General features: G+C 45.9%; 2 protein-coding genes across 2 annotated transcripts in view; one reads left to right on the plus strand and one right to left on the minus strand.

Moving 5' to 3' along the window:
* Nucleotides 1–737: 737 nt before the first annotated feature.
* On the minus strand, nucleotides 738–1,454 carry LOC134043140 (tetraspanin-7-like). The gene has a single exon (XM_062491246.1). It carries the CDS (start codon nucleotides 1,452–1,454, stop codon nucleotides 738–740), a length of 717 nt encoding a protein of 238 aa, XP_062347230.1.
* Nucleotides 1,455–14,826: 13,372 nt separating this feature from the next.
* The window catches only part of TRABD (TraB domain containing), a 30,323-nt gene continuing 24,854 nt past the window's right edge, over nucleotides 14,827–20,295 (plus strand). The window contains exon 1 of the mRNA XM_062491023.1: nucleotides 14,827–14,956. The gene's annotated coding sequence lies outside the window, so the exon portion shown is untranslated. The remainder of the gene's footprint in view (nucleotides 14,957–20,295) is intronic.

Here is a 20,295-nt window from a genome sequence, read left to right on the forward strand (position 1 = left end):
TGGCTAAGAGGACAGGCATATCCTGAAGGAGGGAATAACACTTAGAGCTGCAGCTCCACCTTTAGATAGAAATCGGCATTGGAAACACCAATAGCGGGAAAAGCACCCGCAGCAGCCGGACAGCTGGAACACACTCACACCGAGGGTCGGATATCTTTGCGGCGATGGGATGCACGGTGCTGGACAGTCCCTCAAGCAGCTCCCAGGGCCAGCTGCTGGCACGGCTGTCTGGGTGCCCCTGCACCAGGCCTGCCCCTCATGCACTCCAGCAGTTTTCCCGTAGCATCATTCTCCAGTCTCAGAAGAATACTCACATGGTGTAATGTCAAGAGATACATCTCTTGCTCTCCTAGACCCTCTTCCCTTTCCTGGTCCACATTTCAGTGCCTTGGTGTTTACATCACCCAGAAAACCGGCCAGCTTTGCCTCAGATGTCCCTGCTGCCTCAGAGTGACGTCTGCCCAAGCTGCCAGCACTCCCTGCAGAAGTGGTCCAGAGGCTCCAGTGGGGAGCTGCTGCCCTGCAGGACACACGGCCAGGCCATGGAGGCACCATCCCCTCTGAGGGACTCGAGAGGCTCATAGCACACCCAACACAGGCTCCAGAGGAATGGAGCGTGGAGCAGCATGCTCCAGTGGAAATGGTGAATAAGAAGGAAGGATTTTCCCAGTGGGATGTACTCAGTTACGTGGGAAGGAAGGGAGCTGGGGGGAACAAGGGGCAGGACAGCGGGGATCTCAGCGAGGGGTGGTGGTGCCCAGCAGGTGGGCAGGGACGCGGGCAGCCAGCAGGCAGGCCAGCACAATACCGACGAGCTGCAGCAGCGCCAGCCCCAGGGCAGCGGTGGCAACGTAGAACATGTTGCTGCCGACGAAGGCGGACACCCTGCCGAAGCAGCCGTCGCGGTGCAGGCTGCTCGCGTCGGGCGGGCTGCGCTGGCAGCCGCGGCGGGCCCGGCAGCAGCTGAGGGGCACCGAGCCGTTCTGCTCCAGCCCCCAGGGCGAGGCCAGCCAGTCGCGGTAGCTCTCCACACCGCAGCAGGACAAGCCGCGCTGCAGCGCGTCCAGGGCGTCCGCCACCCCGTCGTCCTCCCCGTAGGCCAGCAGCGCCCGGCGCAGCCCGGCCCGGAAGCCCTGCGCCAGGGTCTGGCGGTACAGCAGCGCCGAGAGCCCGGCCGCCAGCCCGGCCGCCAGCACGACGGCCAGGAAGGCGCTGTAGGCGCGCAGGAGTCCCCGGTGCTCCGTAGCGGCGCCGAAGCATCCCAGGAAGCCCCAGATGATGACAGCGACGCCGGTGGCCAAGAGGATGGCGGGGGCGCTGGGATAATCGCTGGCCGAGAGCGCCAAATACGTGCCCAGAGACACCTTGGCCCAGAGGCCGATGATGAGCATGGTCAGCCCCGCTGCCCAGAAGACGAAGCTGAAGGCCATGAGGGACAGCTTGAGCAGGGCCATGGTGCCCTCGGGCCGTGGTGTCGTCGGGAGGGTGGTGGCGGTCACGGTGAGGGCCGGGCGGGACACGGGCGCCTCGGCGGTGTTGGAGGTGCGGGCGGGCCCCGCCGGTTCCCCGAGCAGCCGTCGGCGCGGGCCCGGTGCAGCGGGCCCCCGGCAGCCGAGGAAAACCCCGCCGCTCCTCCGCCCCGGCCCCCTTTTGAGGGCACGGCCCGGGGCGGGCCGGCGGCGGGGACGAGCCGCCCACAGCGGGCAGCGGCCCGGCCGCGCTTCCCGGGCCCCGCTCTCGTTCCCCCGGGCGAAGGAATCGGGTGCGAGTGGCAGCTGCCTCTGCCCGCAGCACTGCGGACCCTCAACCGAAAACATCCTGTCAGGGGAAAGCTCGACGTTAACTTTTAATGGCATATGCTGCAGCCCAGGTTTATCCTGGGAAAGAGACTAAACTTTTATAAGCACTAGGAATAATACTTAAACAACAGACAGAAAACCCACAGGAACCATAATGAGAGGGGTTTTTTTTTTAATTTCTTCTTTTACTTATGGTTTTATTCCTTTTATTGCTTTTACTGCATTGAGCTGTGCTATTAGGACTCTGTAGAAATAAGCAACTGTACCTGAATATTAATTAACTACACATTCAATCAGTCACTCAGTTTAGATTTTCTCAGCTGGAAACTATTTTTACATTTGGCCTGACTCCATTAGATTTTCATTTGATTTAGCCCATGATAACACTGTGCCTCTGAGAAGACATTAAACCACAGCCAGGTACTGTTATATAACTAGTTGCCCAGGAATCTCCAAGAAGAGATTCCATCATCAGCGTAGTCTCACTGCAAAAGAGCAAAAGATAAGCTACTCCTACAAGTCAGGTTAAAAAAAATAGTAGAAAACTAAATGAGATATTCTACCTCAGCCAGAGGTGGAATTAGCATCTCCAGGGGTTTAGTTTGTATGTGCAACAGTCACTCTACAAAAACAGATTGGAGTACCCTGTGGTTCACATCTTTATCAAACCCTTTTGGTTCTGAATTCTGAGGTTTAATTGTTTTTCAGTGGTAACGTTTTCTTGATTTCTTTGTTACAGATTGAGGGAGGGAAAGGAGGTGCTTTATGTGTCACATTTTAATGCACAGTTTAATGCACAACCATAAACTTATACTTGTCAAACCATTTATATAGCATAATCATAACTGAAATATCACTTGTTCTTTACTAGAGGCCTTGACAATTTCATTCACAGAAGGATGCTATCATTCGTGCATTTTGCAGATTCTCTTCTTTTTCCAGTTTACAAGTTTAAGCTCTTTATCATTTTCTTGAGAGAACACATCTGAGCTAGTTTAATCTGGTTCTCAGATTTTCTCTGAAGATTCCCAGATCTTTATGTCGAAATGTTTTAGGAATTATGAAGTCCGTGCTCTAGAAGTACTCCTCAGTATATATTACTCAATTTAGCACTATATTACTCATTTTAGTACTAAAACATATGACTAATATCCACAGAGAAGAATAAGAGCTCTCAGCAAAGATAAACTAGAGGTCTGCAGGTGTAGAATTTCACAATCAAAAGCTAAAAGGTGATGATTTTCATGGTTTCATACCTAAATGGACAGTCACATTTCCTGAAGCTATGTTTCTTCTAAAGCAGTGAGTCTCTGCTGGCCAGGCATCTGTCAGGCATGCAGGGAAAAGTCCTTGCTGTCCTTAGAAAGGTTTGATCATTGCCGTGTTGCAGTTTTCCAACCACCTGCTTTCTCTCTTAGGATTTTGCAGTTTCATAGCAGCGTTTTTCCCTTTCGATTCCCTGAACTGATAGCTAGCTAAATCTAAAAACTACCAGCTGCTGTTTGGCCTTCCTAATCTTGCATGTCTCTGTGTACTTGCTTACAATAGAGCAATTTTTTTCTGAAGTTTCTCAGAGCTATCAGAGATAGCTTGTCTTGGATCACAAACAGCTGAAACCCACAGAAGGGCTAGATTAGCTATCTTAGGCAATGCTAATGAGAGGCTACAGATCATTTTCACAGGTCAAACCTATGAATGCTCTTTCTGAACACTGTCTCAGGGTCAACAGGCTTCAATACCAATAAAGAACACCAGTCAGTAGGATTTTCTGTTACCCTTGCCCATCCTTGCAGTGAAAGCAGACAGGCAAAATAGCTTTAGAACAGGCTTGTACAGGTACCTTGGGAAGTATTATGCCTAGTAGGAGCAGTCAAAATATGGGGCATATGGGCAGATCTGTTGTCATCCAGGTTGCCTGAACATGTGCCAGAAATAAAGAATGGTGCTAAAGGTGCAGAAATCCAGATCTTCAAAAATACATTTTATGATCTGTCAGTGTGATTGTGAAGCATTTGACACAAAACAATGGGTTTCACAAAATAACTATTGGTTTCATTGGAAGTTATGTCTTGAACTTCCTCCAAAAATCATGTTAAGCATTCAGTGTTGAAAGGTGCCAAATGACAATAACATTTGTGCTTTTTTTAACCAGGGTGAAATGAGTATACAGGGCCAAATTCTGTCCATTCTCATAATCCATGCTCCTGGAACCTTTTGGGTAAGTAGAGGAGGTAGGATTGGACTCCTTGAGCATATGTGAAGTCATAAATTATGAAACAGCTTCAGTGTCTGAAAAGTAAACTTACTGGTATAGCTTGATTTTTCAGACATTGGCCAAATCATAAATTATGTTTACATCTTGTAAGAAAACAGTTAAAGAATCTCATGAAATCATACAAGTGAATAAATTTTTAAGATATTACATGTGATATGTGAACTGACAGTCTGATGAAAGAGAAGTGATGTTCCATTCCATGTTGTTTTGGAAAGCAAAGTGTTGTGGAAATAACCATAAGAAGGGAGGATTCAGTGCCTAACCCACTAAGTCAGAGCAGTGATACCGATTATCAAAGAGTGGTTACAAACATGGGCAGGAAATACACTGAGATTGACCCTGGGAAATGCAAACTGATATATCCTAGAGAAAACTGATGCTTAGTGACAGCACGAAACTGCCTGCCAAACTGTGCGTCTGAAGGACATGTGGGCGATGGGAGATACCTAATTAGGCAGCACTTTACAATACTGTTTGGCAAGGAAAAGCAGTCTGCTTGAAGCATGAATTTTCCTCTTTCCTTACTGTTTTGGTTTGGTAATACCTTAAGCGTTACATTTCCTTCGTGGCAGATGCATGGTGATTTTAATTTAAACTAATCATCTCGACTTTGTGTGGGTTTTTTTTGCCAGAGTATACACTTGAAATTCTGAAGTGACTATTTCCCCTCACTCTGTAACAGAGGGAAGAACAATGCAGGGATTCTTCATGGGTTTTCAAGGAAACTGTGCCTTTTTGTGGTTCTTAGTTCATGACTATTTAAAGTATCTCTGGCTAGAAGAATGAGTGGCAGCACTGGCACAGAAAGCACGATCAGGTAGTTAGGAGCTCTACCACAAAAATATGGGTAGCAAGAGTAGCTTAAAAAAGTATTGGTTTAATGTTCTCAAGTGTATTTTCCTTAGACACCTGAATGAGATTTTCATGTCATGATTTACAGAGAGGTACTGTAGCTGCAAAGCTACCTGCATTTATATACCTTGGGGAAAACTAGAAGTTGTATGATGCCACCATAATGTTCTGTTGGTGTTATACTAGTGAACCTTTGATGTTGTAAGTATTTATTATTGGTAGTTTATTGTCTGACAATATGCTTAAGAGCTCCTCCCATGCACAAGATGCCTACTGGGCATCTGGGATCCCATAAATGCAAAACAAAAGTGTCTCCTATGGTTAAGTCTGATATTGCAGTGCTTCATCATGTTGAGTGATTTCTTACACCATAAATGCAAGTCCATTGAGTTCAATAGAACTCTTAATATGAAAATCAGTTTTTCAGTGTAAGATAAGTTATCTAATTCCAATTGAAATTATTTTTATGTAAAACTGAAAGTTATCTTTATTTTAAATTGAATCAGATGAAACACAGGTCATAGTTTTACAGACTCCTAGGGCTGTGCAGGATAGACGTGGTGCAAGTCCAGGTTGAATGGGAAAGGATGGAGAAAGAAAATTTCCCCTTAATCTTTCCATTAATTCTGGGAAGGAAATGTGTCAACATTTCATAACAGAACTCACTTCCAGTTGCAGGTCCCTTCAGGAAAATGTAATAGATTATGAGGCACCACATATTGTTTGCCCCACCACAAACCCTTGGTCCAAGAGGAAATATTGGATAAACTGCTTCTGCTCTATCAGCAGACCGAGGGATGCCGCTCGGGCAGAGCAGAGAGGCATCCAGGTGGGGTTCCTACCAGCTTGCATAGCTGAGCAGGGGTCTCCAACTGCAGCAACTGTGATCCTAAGGAAGAACTCAACCTACTGATGCTTGGAATGTATTAAATGTACTTCACCAACATTACTAGCACAGGCGCTATTTTTTTTTTACAGCAAGCTTATTTTAGGATCTCAGGTGTATAATCTCTGCTATGTATCAGTTACTTTGCTATTAATAGCAATGATCAGAGATGCTTTAAATTAATGATTTACTTCTAATGTGTTTTTTAACCTTAAAATAAACCACAAACTTTAATTTTAGCTGTACCTTCACCGTAACTAGAAGAAAATATGATCCATGCCTTGAGCAAATCTCTAAAATTCAATGCACTTTCCACTTACACCACAGAAAATTATTACATGCTGGACATCATATATATTTCAACACTAGTATATCCAAATAGCATGCAGGCTAGGTCGGTGGTAACGTGTCAAAATACCGTGTCAAAGGAATATTTATTTTTTTTTTAAAGGTAGATCTTTAAACTTTTCTTTTCAGGGAGCAATGAGAGAACAAGATAAGATTAAACATCACCAAATTTTACACTTGATTTTGAAATATTTGAACATATTTCTACTAATTCTCTGTTTCCAATTGTATTATGAGCTGAGGGTATTAAGCATTTCACATATGGGATCTGTGTCATGTGGATATTGACAGCAGTTCAGTGTACTTGGCAAGTCATCATTCATATAACATTTACCTACACTTATCAGTACAGATTTCCATATATGAGATTTCCAAGATCTGCAGCAACAAAAAATCTCTTCCACTTTTCACTTGGTTGGTAGCATTTCATATCATCTTTGCTGGGTTTGAAAGTTAATGACGTTATTTCTTTATAGCCCCCCCCTTTTTTTTTTCCTGCTTTATCTTAAAGAAATGCCATGATAGTAATTGTGGAGTAGCCAATCCAAAACAGAATAAATTAGGGTAAATTAGGGAGTCACATAGCATAGCATAACCACTTCTCTGTTTAATTTTATCACAACAGTGGAGGCTTCCAGTTCACAAATGCTGATGTAAGGGAGAAGACTGTTGCTCTCTGGATGCAAAAACAGACCCCAATACAACATGCAATTTTATTTTCTTATGTAATCAACGGACAGTAGACTTTTAAATTATATTGCAAGTGTAGCTTTATGGAATGAACATCTGTCACTGCTGATTATATAATAAAGATAATGCACACAACCTTATGCATAGAGGTGATATATATATTGCCTGTAATGTGTTTTTTATCAAAAAATACCTATCAGTAGTCCCTTGTTTGGCACAAGGTTAGCAGGGAAAAGGAATATTTGGTTACAAGCAAGGTTCATGCTTGCTGTGTCCCTGGGTGAGGAACTGGGAGATCTCATGGATAATTGCACGGCTGAAGCAATTAGCAGAAAACAGAGGTCCATTGCAAAGGTAGGTATTTCACATGTATCAGCTGATTCCCACCTGCACGTGGATCTTCTTTGTCTCTGCTGTGCTTCTGTGTTTTGGCAGCTCTTGCCATCACAGAGGGGACAAGGTGACCACACACACTATGTGTGTGCTGGTGAAAGAGCACCACTATTATCCTGGGGTCACTGAAACCGTGTCCTTGCTGAGGTGAATGTTTACAGCTTTTGTGTAATGCAACAACAGTACAACAGCAGAGGTTTTTCCAAGCCTTGGGGCCTGGATCCATGTTCTTATACAGATTCCTGGAATTGCTCACATGAAGTGTACTGTCCTCAAGCAAGGATTGCTCTTGCCTGCTGTAAAGGTCAGGAAAGGCTTATTCAAAGGAAATGGTCTGTGTGCAAATAACACACTACATTGGCATCATTGCTTTAATCAGGACAATCATTGGTCAGCCTGCCTGTCCTCTCTGATACTCAGATATGACGAGCCTTTTTTACCTCTCTTATGATGATAAAATCTTAAGTATTCTTACTTCAATTTTGTATTAAGAATGCCTGTTACATTATTCATTCTATAGCTTGCCTGTAGACAGTAAAGCATTAATCAGCATGGTAGAAACATGAGAATTGCAAGAAGTTTTATTGGAGTTTCCTGTAGGAAGGATAGGAAGAATTGCTGAAAACTTTCTTCTTTTATTTTTGTGAGACTTTTTCATGTACTTTTAAAGTTACTGGTCTTCATGGGATCATGAAGGAGAAGTCCTGTTTAACTAACTTTCTTTCCCTTTATGACAAGGTCACCCATCTAGTTGACCAAGGGAAGACAGTAGATGGAGGATTATTTTTATTTTGGCAAAGTTTTCAATGCAGTCTCTCACAGTATCCTTCGGGACAAAATGCCCAGCACATACAGCTGGATGTGTCCATAATACATAAACAGTATGTTTTTATACCGTTGTAGTTTGGGTTCCTTTTCCCAAGAAAAGCTGACAATTTAGGCAGTAACCTGTCTGGGGACTATTTAGGTTTTCAGATGGAGAAATTTTGTTGCAAGGCACAGGTAGTCCTTAAACAAGTGGCTTAGGAAGTTATTGCTGTTAGTTCCACTGTTCTCATTGGAGATGGAGGGACAGTTAGAAGAATGCTTCTAGGCCACTGTCATGCCAGGTAGGATGGATTTGCATAAACCCTCTCAAGTTCTAAAGTCTGATTGAATGGTGATAACTCTTTAAACTTCTCTACCTGGAGCACAAACCTCAGGGCAGGCAACTGGAAGCTGTTCATGGTGACTATGTAATTTCATTCTTTCTTTCCTTTTTTTTTTTTTTTTTCCTGATAGAGGCCTTTTCAAACTTGTCTGCATTTAACCAGTAATTTCTCCACCTTCTCAGAAATTGTGAGGATGTCTCCATCCTTTTCTTCACTCTTATCCTTAGGTGTATGCCCCAGGATTTTTTACAGAAAAATTGAAAACATTTAATTTCTTGGAAATTCCACCTCTTCGTTTCAAGGTCCATTAGAGGACACAGGCATGGGAATTGACATTTTGACTCAAATCCATGAGAGGCAATTGAATATTCTGATATGCAGTAGGTATAACTTTGGATTTTAAGTTCTGATTCTGCATTGTGCAACTACTCCCTACTATTAAAACATGTACACAAACACAATGTAACATTAAAGTGCCCTAATGATTTTATAACAACTTAATTCTTTTTTTCAGGAGAAAGGCATTATGAAGGGACCTTTCATGTATTACCCACTTTTCCATCTAATCTATTAAGGCAAAAGCAGCTAGGATTTGTGAATCGGAGTATTTCTAGGTATTAGTAAGAAAGGGATTGTAATCATGTGACTGCTTTGATTTTTTTAAATTGAAATATTTAATTTAACAAATACAATACTAATGGTATTGAGGCTCTCCAGCTTTAGCCCACTCATAGCAAGCTCCTGGATCCAGGTCCTGTAGCTACTGAAGTGAGAGAGAACCTTGCCAGGGACTTCAGTTGTACAAGCTTTATCCTCAAATGAATGCATGTACACATAAGGAGTCTTACAGCTCGTGCAAATAGGGGAGCTGATGAGTGGGCAGGTTGATTATAGCACTTTCACTGATTCTACATATGGATGTAGTATGTGGGAAAAGGTTTGCAGCACCTGCTCAAATTAACTTAGTGTTCTTTGCTTTGAATGATCCCCTGGGGAATCAGTGGAGAGCAGGAAGCACTCAGCTCTTTCAATCCCCAGTTCAATTCGTTGTAGGAAAAGCTGTTAATGTTTATGTAAACCCCAAGGCTTGTGAGAATAGAGGAATTTAACCGAAAAAAACCCCATTCCATTGCCAAACCAGGGTTGTCGGTACAACTTTAAACCAAGTATCAGGACCTCTCATTCTATTTCTTGTGTCCACATCCACATTGACATCAGAACTGATTTTCAGTGCTTCATTAACTGGCCTTTATCTTCAGCTCATTTGTTTACTTATTTGCAGGGATTACAACCCAAAGCCTCCCATAATGCCATACAGCTTTCAAATCTGAGGCAGACAAGTGTGCATTATGGATTGCAAACTGGCATTAACCCAGATTTTCTGCTCTGTAGCTCTAATCCAGTCTGCTATTAGTTGAAGACAGCACCGTGCAATTTAATTGTTCATGTGTAGGAACAAGACCATATATAATAGCTCTGTTGTCTATCCTTGTCTTCCAAAGCTTATGGGTGTTAGTCTTTGTTGTGAGACTTGTGTTTTCCTCTGGTGAACAGAAAGATTAATTTGTGTAATCCTGTATTTCCACACAAAGGTACACCTCTGTTTTGCCTTTTCCCCCCAGCCTTTCCTGTAGAGAAGCACAGGCTCTGATTTGCCTCCTGGATGAGGAAAGCCCAGAGCAGTTGTCTCACATCCACCTTGCTGTCACGGCAGTGCCGTGTTGCTCGCTTCTCATGCCTCCCATACAAACGATCTCATAAATAGCCCTGTGCCGATGCAGCTTCTGTACCCAAGCTTCTGTTACCCACAAGTACTAGGAATGCCTCTGCAATGCACTGTGCTCTGCAGATCTGCTACAAATTTAATGGAAAGGGGGAGAGCAGAGGATGGGGATGATGCAGAGGAAGAACAAAGGAGCTGCAGCCTTTCCACCCCCTCTGCCATCACCACCGTTCCCCTCCACATGCACGCTATGGACTGCATACCTGTGCCCATGCCGCAGTCACCAGCACAGCAGCTAGGGCTGGACCCGGGCTATTAAAGCCTTGCTCACAGTCATCAGCTTCCCTTCACAGCAATCACTCATGATGAACTGTCTCCACATCTCACACAAATTTTAAGGGAAAACTGTAAAATCCAGAGACAGTTGAACTAGTCCTGTATGTAGAGTGAAGCACGCTGGAAGTGGCCCCCGGGTGCTTTTCTGAGCGATAACAAACATGCAGCGAGTGAGATCGAAATGACAGAAAACTGCATCTCCTCCAGGGAGGACGGTCAAAGAAATTGAGTGGAGCTGCTAGTCATTCTGCCTGTCTTTCTTCTTTTGCCTCGCAGTCTGAGGTGGATGATGTCTCCCAAAACCACGCCATAAAAGAAGACTGAGGGAGGGGTGCGGGGGCTGTGGGGTGACCCGGCGCGCGCCGGGACCTCAGCGTCCCCGAGGGGCGCTGGCGGAGCGCGGCCGGCAGGGGGCGCCCCAGCCCCGCGGTGTCCCGCGCTCTGGTTCCCGCGGTGTCCCGCCCTCTGGTCCCCGCCGTGTCCCGCGCTCTGGTCCCCGCCGTGTCCCGCCCTCTGGTCCCCGCCGTGTCCCGCCCTCTGGTCCCCGCGGTGTCCCGCGCTCTGGTCCCCGCCGTGTCCCGCGCTCTGGTCCCCGCCGTGTCCCGCCCTCTGGTTCCCGCCGTGTCCCGCGCTCTGGTCCCTTCTGCTGCCCCAGCCCTCCCGTGAAACGCTCCCGCTTGTTACCCCGACGAGCCATGGTCACACCCCCGCCGCCTTGCTGCCGGGCTGGAAACTCCAGAGGTGGTGGGGAAGGACTCTGCTGATCTGGGGAGTGCTCAGCTGTGATGGGTCCAGGTGAGTTTTCCAGGCAGTGTGCAGTACCGACCCCAGCCAAGTATCCATGAAGCTGGGACTCATGGAGAAAATCTTAAGGCTCACAAATCTAGAGAAGTCAAGGGAAGATGCGACAGTGTTTAAACAGGTGAAGGCTGCTACAAAGAGAAAGTTTGTTCTCCTGTCCCACAGAGCACAAGCTACTGGGTTTGGATACAACCAAACGCCGGTTTAGGTGAAAAACTTGAATAACGTTTCTAATGCTCAAGGGGGTTTTTTGGATGGTAGTGGTGACTTGTTCTCTATTAGAAGTTCTTAAGAACCTGTTGTGACGTGGACAGACATATGGCCATCCAGGAAACAGCCTGGTACCTTCCTTGGCAATCTATTCAGGTGCTGAATCAAATGTTGCACTGGGTCTCTTACTTGCTACAAACCAGAGATCACTAAAGACAATCGAGTTCTGGCTGATGTCACCAACTGTCCTATCAGTTGTTAAGAAACCTTATGTAAAAATAACTTGTTAAGAAAGAGAGAGAATAGAACAGAATGGATGAAAGATGAAGGCAAGAGGGAGGGAAGAAGGAAAGAGAGGAAGGGAGGGCAGGCAAAAGTGCACTTAGCTTCCCCTCATTCCTAGCCCTGGAAATTGTGAAAATCCCTGAAAATTTCTATGCCCAAGAACAGTGGCATGTTCATGAGGAGTCTTTCTGGCTCATAACACAACAAACTTACTTCAGATATACTGTGCTGTGGCTAGTAACCATTCCTCCAGGCACAGTTTCAGTGTAAAAAATAAGTGCATTTTAAGTAGAGTTGAAACACTGAAGAAATCCAGGAATCATCTACCATGCCCTCTCTTCACTACTGGTATTTGCCTTTGGTCTCAAAACAATCCCATATCAATAGCAACATTTAAAGTCACATTAGTCTTGTCACATTAGTCTTGCAATTGCTAATTAATGGAGTGTTCAATTACCGCAACTCTCTCATTCATTACTAACAACAGAGCAGAACACAATTTACAGTCATGAAGGCTCTTGCAGAGACACCACAGTTGTCAGAGGGATCCCTGGCATAGTCCTGGCACAAGGGCACCTCTAAGACCTCTTGCTGGCAGAGGTCCTTGCTTTTGATAAACTTCCTCCCATTTCAGCCCTCCCTCTTCACTTTCAGAAGTGTTGTGCGCTACAGACCAAGCTGAAACAGCACAGGCAGAATCTCCACACTGTTCCGTGTCAGTAGAGACCTGCATCTTACTTTGTAAAGGCATGTTCAGCCGCCACAGCCCTTGCTGAGCCAGCAAAGAAAAAACTGCCTGAAGTAAGTATATACAAAAGTACCAACACTGTTGACATAATCAGGGTGCAGCATTGCAGGCTAAAATAAAATCAGGCCAGCAAGGTTCACAACAGTCCCAAAAGCACAGGGCTTGTCAGTCAGATCAGATCAGGGGAGGTCTTCCCTGCAGGCTAAGGCAGTGCTCCTATGTCTGACCAAAAAATCATTGAACTTTTGCAGCTGAAGCAGTGGGAAACTTGGGAACAGATCTGTAGTCTGTCAAGGGGCTCACAGAGTTTAACAAAACACCATTGGTGGTGTATTAGGAGCTGCAGTCAAAACAAAATGGAACTGCCACTCAGTATCAGCTTGAACCAAGCACATGACACTGCAAATAGCTGGGGCTTGAGTATAACCCTGGCACACACTGATAGTTGAGCAAATCTGAGAATAAAACCTGGGATCAGCTGTGTAAGGGACACTACTGCAACTTGATATTCAGGCGCTTAACCAACATTCCCAAGGCTATACCTGCTACAGTACAGCCCTGTGGTGGATCTGATGCCATAGAAAGCTTTGTGGCTGGATGCCTGGAAGAGGTGGGATTAGAAGCAGACTCAGAAGAAAGCAGGTGTGGTCAGGGGGAGCAGCTGCATGGAGAAATGACACTACTCAAAGGGCCAATGTCCTTGGCTGCCAATAAAGCCATCAGGCATACTCCCCAAAAGCATCAACCAACTTGTTCTGATCTTGTAGAGTGTCCCATCTTTCTTGGTGGCCTTCACTCACCAGCTGGGGGAGGGAGAGGGGCTGGGGAAACAACTTATTTGGAATCTAGTGTATAGCACTAGATTAAAATGCCCCAAGTGGAATTTTCTTCCTTTGACGTCAGGCATTGGATGGTCCTTCCTCAGAACTGAAGGTCTGTGTAGCTTGCAGACTAATTTGATTTGGTGTGTTCTGATCATTCACACATGAAAAGCCTGCTCAGTGCTTTTATAGCAAGTTGAAACAGGAAGTAAAACTCCCAACTGTCTGAACATGTCTGGACTTGATTTCCACATACTACATACTTGCAAAGCTCAGCCTAGTCCTAAACTAACCCGGGATGTGAAGTAAGAAAATATCAGAGTCATACCTTCCCATCTGTTCAAATGAAACTCTATTTAGACAACAAATGTGTGCTCAGACTAAATTACATACTGTCATTGAACTGTGATTTACCAGAAACAGAACAGAGAAGAAAAGGATAGAGACAATTCCAGAACACAACCGGTTGTTATAATCAACTCTTGACACGTCTTTTTGAAAACAAAGGTTTTCTTGACCACTAAAATATTTGTGTGTGTGTGTGGGCCTAGTAATGTGGAGTATCACCAAATGCCCCTTGTACTTAAACAGGTGTTGTAACACAGATTTTCCTGTTTAGTGGGTGAAACATTTAACTCTTTTCCAGCAAGAGAGGTCCACTGCAAGAGAGAAGGCAAAAGGCCAGAACAACAGTGGCAAGCAGGGCTGCACATCAAGGAAATCATGGTTAACTTCAGAGATTACGTAGTTTGGAGTGTGATATCCCTGCAATTTCAGTTTTCATTAGACCCATAGCGTGTTTTCACAGGGACACCCCGTGTGGTCCCATTCCTAAGGGTTCTCTCTTGCGCCTTACACCTGTACACATTTCCAAACGGCTCCAAGGACGGGCACGCGTGTGCCAGCACGCCGCCAGCAGCCACGGACACCTGGGCAGCGCCGCTGCTGGCTCCCGCTCCAGGGCTTGAAGGTCGGTGCTAAGCCGGAACTCCTGCACCAAGCCAGGCTCAGCTGAGAGCGGTCACCGCGGCCGCAGAGTTGCTTCACCAGTACAGGGAGAAGCAGCCTCAAAGACGCGGCTCAATTCCACGCCAGAAGAGCCCCCGCCCCCCACGGAAGCTGAAGGCGCTTGGAAACTCGCTGACGGCACCCCGGTACGCTCCGCTCCGGGGCTCCCGCAGGAGTCCCGACAGCTCCTGGAGGCCCTTCCGCCGGCAGGGATCTGAGCGGCCGCTGGACCCGGCGCGGACGGCGGCCCACGCGGAGCGGAGCGGCCACGGGCGGAGCAGCCGCGCGGGGAGACCGAGGAAGGAGGAGGGGCCGGCGGGCTGGGAGCTGTAGTCCGCTGCCGCCCGCTACCGTGCGGCTGAGAGCGGAAGAGGACTACAAAGCCCAGGGTGCCCCGCGAGGCCTCGCCCCGCGCTGATCGTGCAGCACGTTGTCCGGCTAACGCGCCCCGCGCCCGCTCCGCCCGCAGCGCCCCGGCCAGCGGCGGCTCCGCCGCTCCCATCGCTCAGCACGGCAGGTCAGCGGGGACGGGGGGCGGCCGCGCTGCCGCGTCCCGCCGGGCCGGGTGGCGGCGGGGACGTGTTGGGGCCGACCCCGGTCGCGGCGGGTGCGTGCGAGAGGGAGCGGATGGTGGGTGTCGCGGTTGTCCCGGTGCCCCGCAGGAGGGGAGGGGGCTACAAGCGGCGCGGCCGTGCCCCCTCGCTGGTCGCCCTCGGCACGCACCGGGCCCTGCCCCTGCAGGTACCGGTCCGGAGGTGCTGCCGGGCAGCGCCCGCTTGGGCAGGGAGGTGGCCGGGGCGCGGCGGCCGTACTCGCTCCCGCTGCTGGAGGCGCTCCCCCGGCCTGGCGAGAGAGCTGTAGCCGGGGCTGGTCCGGCGCTGCCCCGCAGGTGACCCCGCGGGCGGCGGGGCCGAGGGGCCTCTCCCGGCGGGCGGGCGAGCTCCGCCTTGCAGCGGGCGGGCTGAGGCGTTCGGCCCCGCTCGCGAGGCTAGAGGAGGCCGGGAGGCCTCGGGGGTGTCCCGCGGGGGGGGCCCGCGCTGCCCTGTCCTGCCGGCCGAGGAGCTGCAGCTGGGCAGGAAACCTGTGGGGAAATGCGATTCTTGGGGCCGTTTGTAAGGTCCCGGGCCCGCGTGTCCTCAGCTCCATCGTTACGGCTGTTCCCTGCTCTTTGGGGGTTCGCGGACGTGGCACAGCGCTCCTGATCCAGGTGTTTGGTGATAAGAGCGTGGGAATTGTTTGGTTTTGGCGCGGAGCTGCGGAAAAGCCGAGACTCGGACTTTTGTGGTGGTTTTTTTTTGGTGTTGGTTTTTTGTTTTTTATTTTTATTTTCCGTCTCTAAACACTCGTGGCTTTTTCTGAATTCACCTCTGAAAATAGTTTAAATTAACCTAGCTCTTGAACATCACTCGTGTCACAGACATAGCCTGGGCTTTTCTCCTGGGGAAAATACATGTACTGATGCAGATGTCCACAAAACAGAGGTGTGTTTATTTTTGCTAGCTTTCAGGAAGAAAGAGAGTATTTTTCTGTGGTAAAACTTTGCAGAAAGTTGCAAGTGATGGGTTAGAAAAGTGAGAGAGCGGGATGGTCTTTTACAAGTTAAATGCTGTTTTGCAAATGTGGTGGTGACAATACTAGTTGAAAGAAATACGCAGGGTGTCTGGAATAACAGTTCTCCATTTTGTGTGTCTGTGCAACTACTGTTCACCTCATCAATGGATAATTATTCCTTCTTGGAAAGCTAACAGAGTAAAACAAAAACAAACAAACAACAACAAAACAGATTTCAGGGGTTTCTCTACTGTATTTTAGTAGGGGATAGACCTTACACAGTAGGGGGAAAATACATGTCCATTTAATTATCCTAAGCCAAATGAGCTTATTAATTGAAAAATCTGGGTTGTCTGTGGCTCTGGTTTGTGCCCAGCTGTTGGTGGTAGTAGACTTTCAAGAGTCAGTAACTTGATTTGACTATTATATTCTAAATTTCAATTTTAAGTTTCTTATTTTAAATTTCAGTCCTCACAGTGTCTGGCACTCCGGCATCTTAACTATGGACTTGGATATTGTGTAGCTTGGTGCTAGAAGAGTTAGATTGATTTTTCATTGTATTCTTTCTTCCATATGGTAAATATGATGAAACACTGCTGCTGCTGCCACCACAACTGTGAATGAACCACGTGGTATTGGTGTCTATTTGTGGGAGAGTCATAAGAGCGCTTTTATAAAATAATACTTTCTGGGAAGCATCTGCTTTTTCTTTATTTGCTATTCAGGAAAAGTGCAAAAAGAGATCTGGGGCAGTCTTTGAAAATGTGGAAATGAGAGCAGGCCAGAGATAAGTGTACTCCAGATTTAATGGGAGTGGTGTGTAACTGTGTCTGTCTGAAGTGATATTTCAGCATGTGCTTTACCAGCTAGTGCCTGTGGGAAAGAAGGATTCTGTAGTTCTACTTGTCTTGTCAGGAGACAGGACACTGGCTGTCTTTCATAGGTGATTTAGTACAAAATCTGACCAATATAGTCTCTTGGTGATGGCTGGTACCAGATTATGAATGTTTTTGCAAATACCTATGTGAATTGAATCTGAGATCAGATCTTCAGTTTTTGAATTTTTTTTTTAAAGGGCCATTCAAATTTCAGGTGTTTTGAACATGTTAGTTAATACTGTGGTTCTGTATTTGAACTTAAAACTTTTACAGTGAGTATTTTTCTCCCTTTCTAAAAAAGGGCTCAGGGGAACATAACTTTAATATTAACCACAATTTGTAGATTTGTATGAAAATGTTCATGCACTCAGTGACAAGTTCTCTTCCTGTACAATTCTTTTTCTAATAACAAAAAAAAAATAAAAGTAGAGGAGCTGTTTTCCTTCCTTCCTTCCTTCCTTCCTTCCTTCCTTCCTTCGTTCCTTCGTTCCTTCCTTCCATCCCCCCTGCATTTAGTTGACTTGCTTTGCAGTTTTGATTGAAATCACTGAGGGATGCAAGAACTTAGCATGTCCACGTGCAAGAATTTGAATGTCCTGATGACCCTGCATATCAAGCACTACACTGGAGCTCTGGGAGTGTCTGCTAAATAACCCTGTCTCTAGGGACTGTGCAACTGTCATGCTCTTATTTTGAGAGGTCTGTCTATCTCAGGAGGGGTGTGCACGCTTTGGGGAGAGAGCAAGAGCCTACACCACAGCTGAGCAATACCATGTCTGCTAGTGAGATTGTAGGAAGTGTACAATCACGTGCTGCATCTGGAGATCCTTGCCTTGCTAGGATGCATCTCTCTCATGTTGCACAATCTAGGTAGGTGTTCTTCAGAGGTACAGCAAAGCAGCCAGTTATAGTGAGCCTGTAAAGAAGGCCTGTGTGTGAAGAACTGGGATCAGGAGTTGCTGTGGGGTTTTCTCATTCCTTGGAAGGGCAGCAGATAGTAATGGAAATAGCGTGTTTTTGTTTTTTTTTTTTTTTAATATATGTAGCAAATTTGTTAAGTGCAGAGTCTTTTACAGGTTAAATGAGTGGTGCAATCTGGATAGATGGACCTGGAAGTAGAAGAGCTTTCCTGTGAGTGTGTTGATAGTACTGAGTTGGTGGTGTTCTTGTGGGGTTTCTGTGACTGCAGGCTGGAATTTGCTACCCTGGAGCTTTTTGTCTCTAAGGAGTTTTTCTTCAGTTCCCTGCCACAGTAGGTCTGTGTTTCTTGTTGCTAGAAGATGAGCCCATGTCATGTAACTGTTTTCAGCTTTGTGTTCACCTAGTGATTTTTAAAGAGTAGATCAGCTTGTTCACAGATAGTGTTTGGAGAGTAGGATGCAAGGGACAGACTGAACACACTACTGATAAGTAATGTGCTTGGCAGTAGGGCAAAGTTATTTTGTTCTCTGAAATCCCAATTTTACCATCGTAAGGATTGTGTTTCAAAGTGTTATAGCAAAAGTAAATGTGTCTGCTGGTACTTTTGAGATGCAGCTTCTGCATATTTCAGCTGACAGCCATTGGCACCACAGAACTTCTTGACCCATTTCCTTTGCTTGTTGTTTGTAGGCAATGAACAGAGTGGAAAACCTGTTTATTGTAGAACTCCTTATACATGAAGCAGCTGTGCTATTTTTCTTCTGTTCTGCTTGGGAGTGTTTTGCAGAGGGTTTTCCAAAACCAGAAGTATAACTTGGTTCATAGCTTTACATGGCCTGGAGGGAGATGTACTGATATCTTGCCCCAAGCTGCTGGATACAGGAAAATCTAATACAATTATTTTTGTTATAGGTCTTTGCTGAATTCACGTAATTCACTTTGGAATACAATAGGAAAGTGACTTGGGTAGATGTGTAGGTTCTAAAAAACTGTCAGTTTCTGAGTGCCTGTCCAGACTTCAGCCACATCACTGTGGTCTTTCTGTCCCATGTTTCTAAATTTAGCAGTTTCTTTACAACCTCTGCAACCTCTTAAAAGAGTAAGGATTTGGGCTAATGTTTGTTCATAAATTTGCAATGCAGTGCATTGCCATCTTGATTCACCTCATACTTAATAATTTCATCAAGTAGCTCCAGTCAGTGTAATAGCAATAACTTGGAAAACCGCAGAGCATATGAGAATGCTTTCTTGTCTTTCACTGATAAACCTGTTTTGAGTGTCCCAGGCCACATATTCTCATGATTCTACACATCCTTTCAAGCAAAATGAATGTTGTTGTCTTTGATTTTTGTTTTACCTTCCAAAGCATGAAAATGGATGTTGACTATAGAGTGCACTTACCTGAGTTTAGGCTGCATATAGACTGCACAGTTCATTTTGCAGGAACAACTCATTGATGCTCAGAGGGTAAAGATATGCATTCTGAAATTTGTGAACTTCTGAGTTGTGAGAAACCAGAGCCATGCTCTACAACCATCTGTGATTACAGAGCCAGTTGCTCAGTTGAGTTTCAAAGGCGTGGGTTTATGTCAAAGAGATGACATGCAATATGTGGATATGCTATAAGGTCACCTTGGTGATAATTATGAAATACATTCCAATGTCTGAATTTGTGGCTGTTACATTAATTGGCAGGCAGGTTTCCACTGATACATCCTTCTGAGTATGAGCAGACTATCAACAGAGTAGACACCATTTGGAGCTGATGATTGTTTGTAAACATTTGTAAGATTTCTGTGCATAAGTATGGAAAAAAGCCTCATCAATCTTAAATACTCTGTTTATGTTGCAGAGTATGGTGCTGAGACTTAAGTGGGTATCTGTTATTTTGGTTTTGCCTTCTTAGTAGGTTAAATGTTAAGCACGGAAGGTGCTTTGTTAGGTATTTCAGACAGTGAATAAAGAGTGCAATGGTTTGTCAGTGGGAGAAAAGTTGGGTCTGTATCTTCTGAAGTACTGATATGCCTCTTCTGCTTACATAAAATGAGTGATCCTGTTAAAAGGTACTAGCGTTCAAATGAGGTGTGCTTATGCAGTGCATAATATGAATGTAAAGTATACAGGCTATACCAGCTAAATCAAATATCCATTGCTAGTGAAACTGCAGGTTTAGATGATGAAAAGAGCACAGCACACTTAATGCACATAGATGCAGGTAAATTTTTATTGCTGTGTCTCATGCCAAGCTGATGGAAGCTGTGTTCTGGCCAGGGATACTGGTGTTAGAGGGCTCTCATGTGAGTCTGTTTGTGGCACAGTCTCTTCTGTGTGCCTGTGGCTTATGTCCAGTTCAGGTCAGTTTTGGCTCAGTTGTAGCATGACCTGTGTGAGGTGTGCTATATTCTCACTGAAGGACTCCCACAGGAGTTCCCATAAGCACTTGTTCGACAGCTTGCTCTGAAATTCAGTCCCTGGCTTATCTCTTGCCTTTCCCACAGCAGCTTTGAGGAGCAAGGATGAGTGGTGGTACCTTGTTACTAGGAGCAAGTGCTGTCCTGTGGGGAGTGTGGGGATCCTAGGAGGACCAGTGATTAAAAAAAAAGGAAAATTCAGATTGCA

Source organism: Cinclus cinclus, chromosome 4 (assembly GCF_963662255.1).
Source record: "Cinclus cinclus chromosome 4, bCinCin1.1, whole genome shotgun sequence".
NCBI classification, from domain to species: domain Eukaryota; kingdom Metazoa; phylum Chordata; class Aves; order Passeriformes; family Cinclidae; genus Cinclus; species Cinclus cinclus.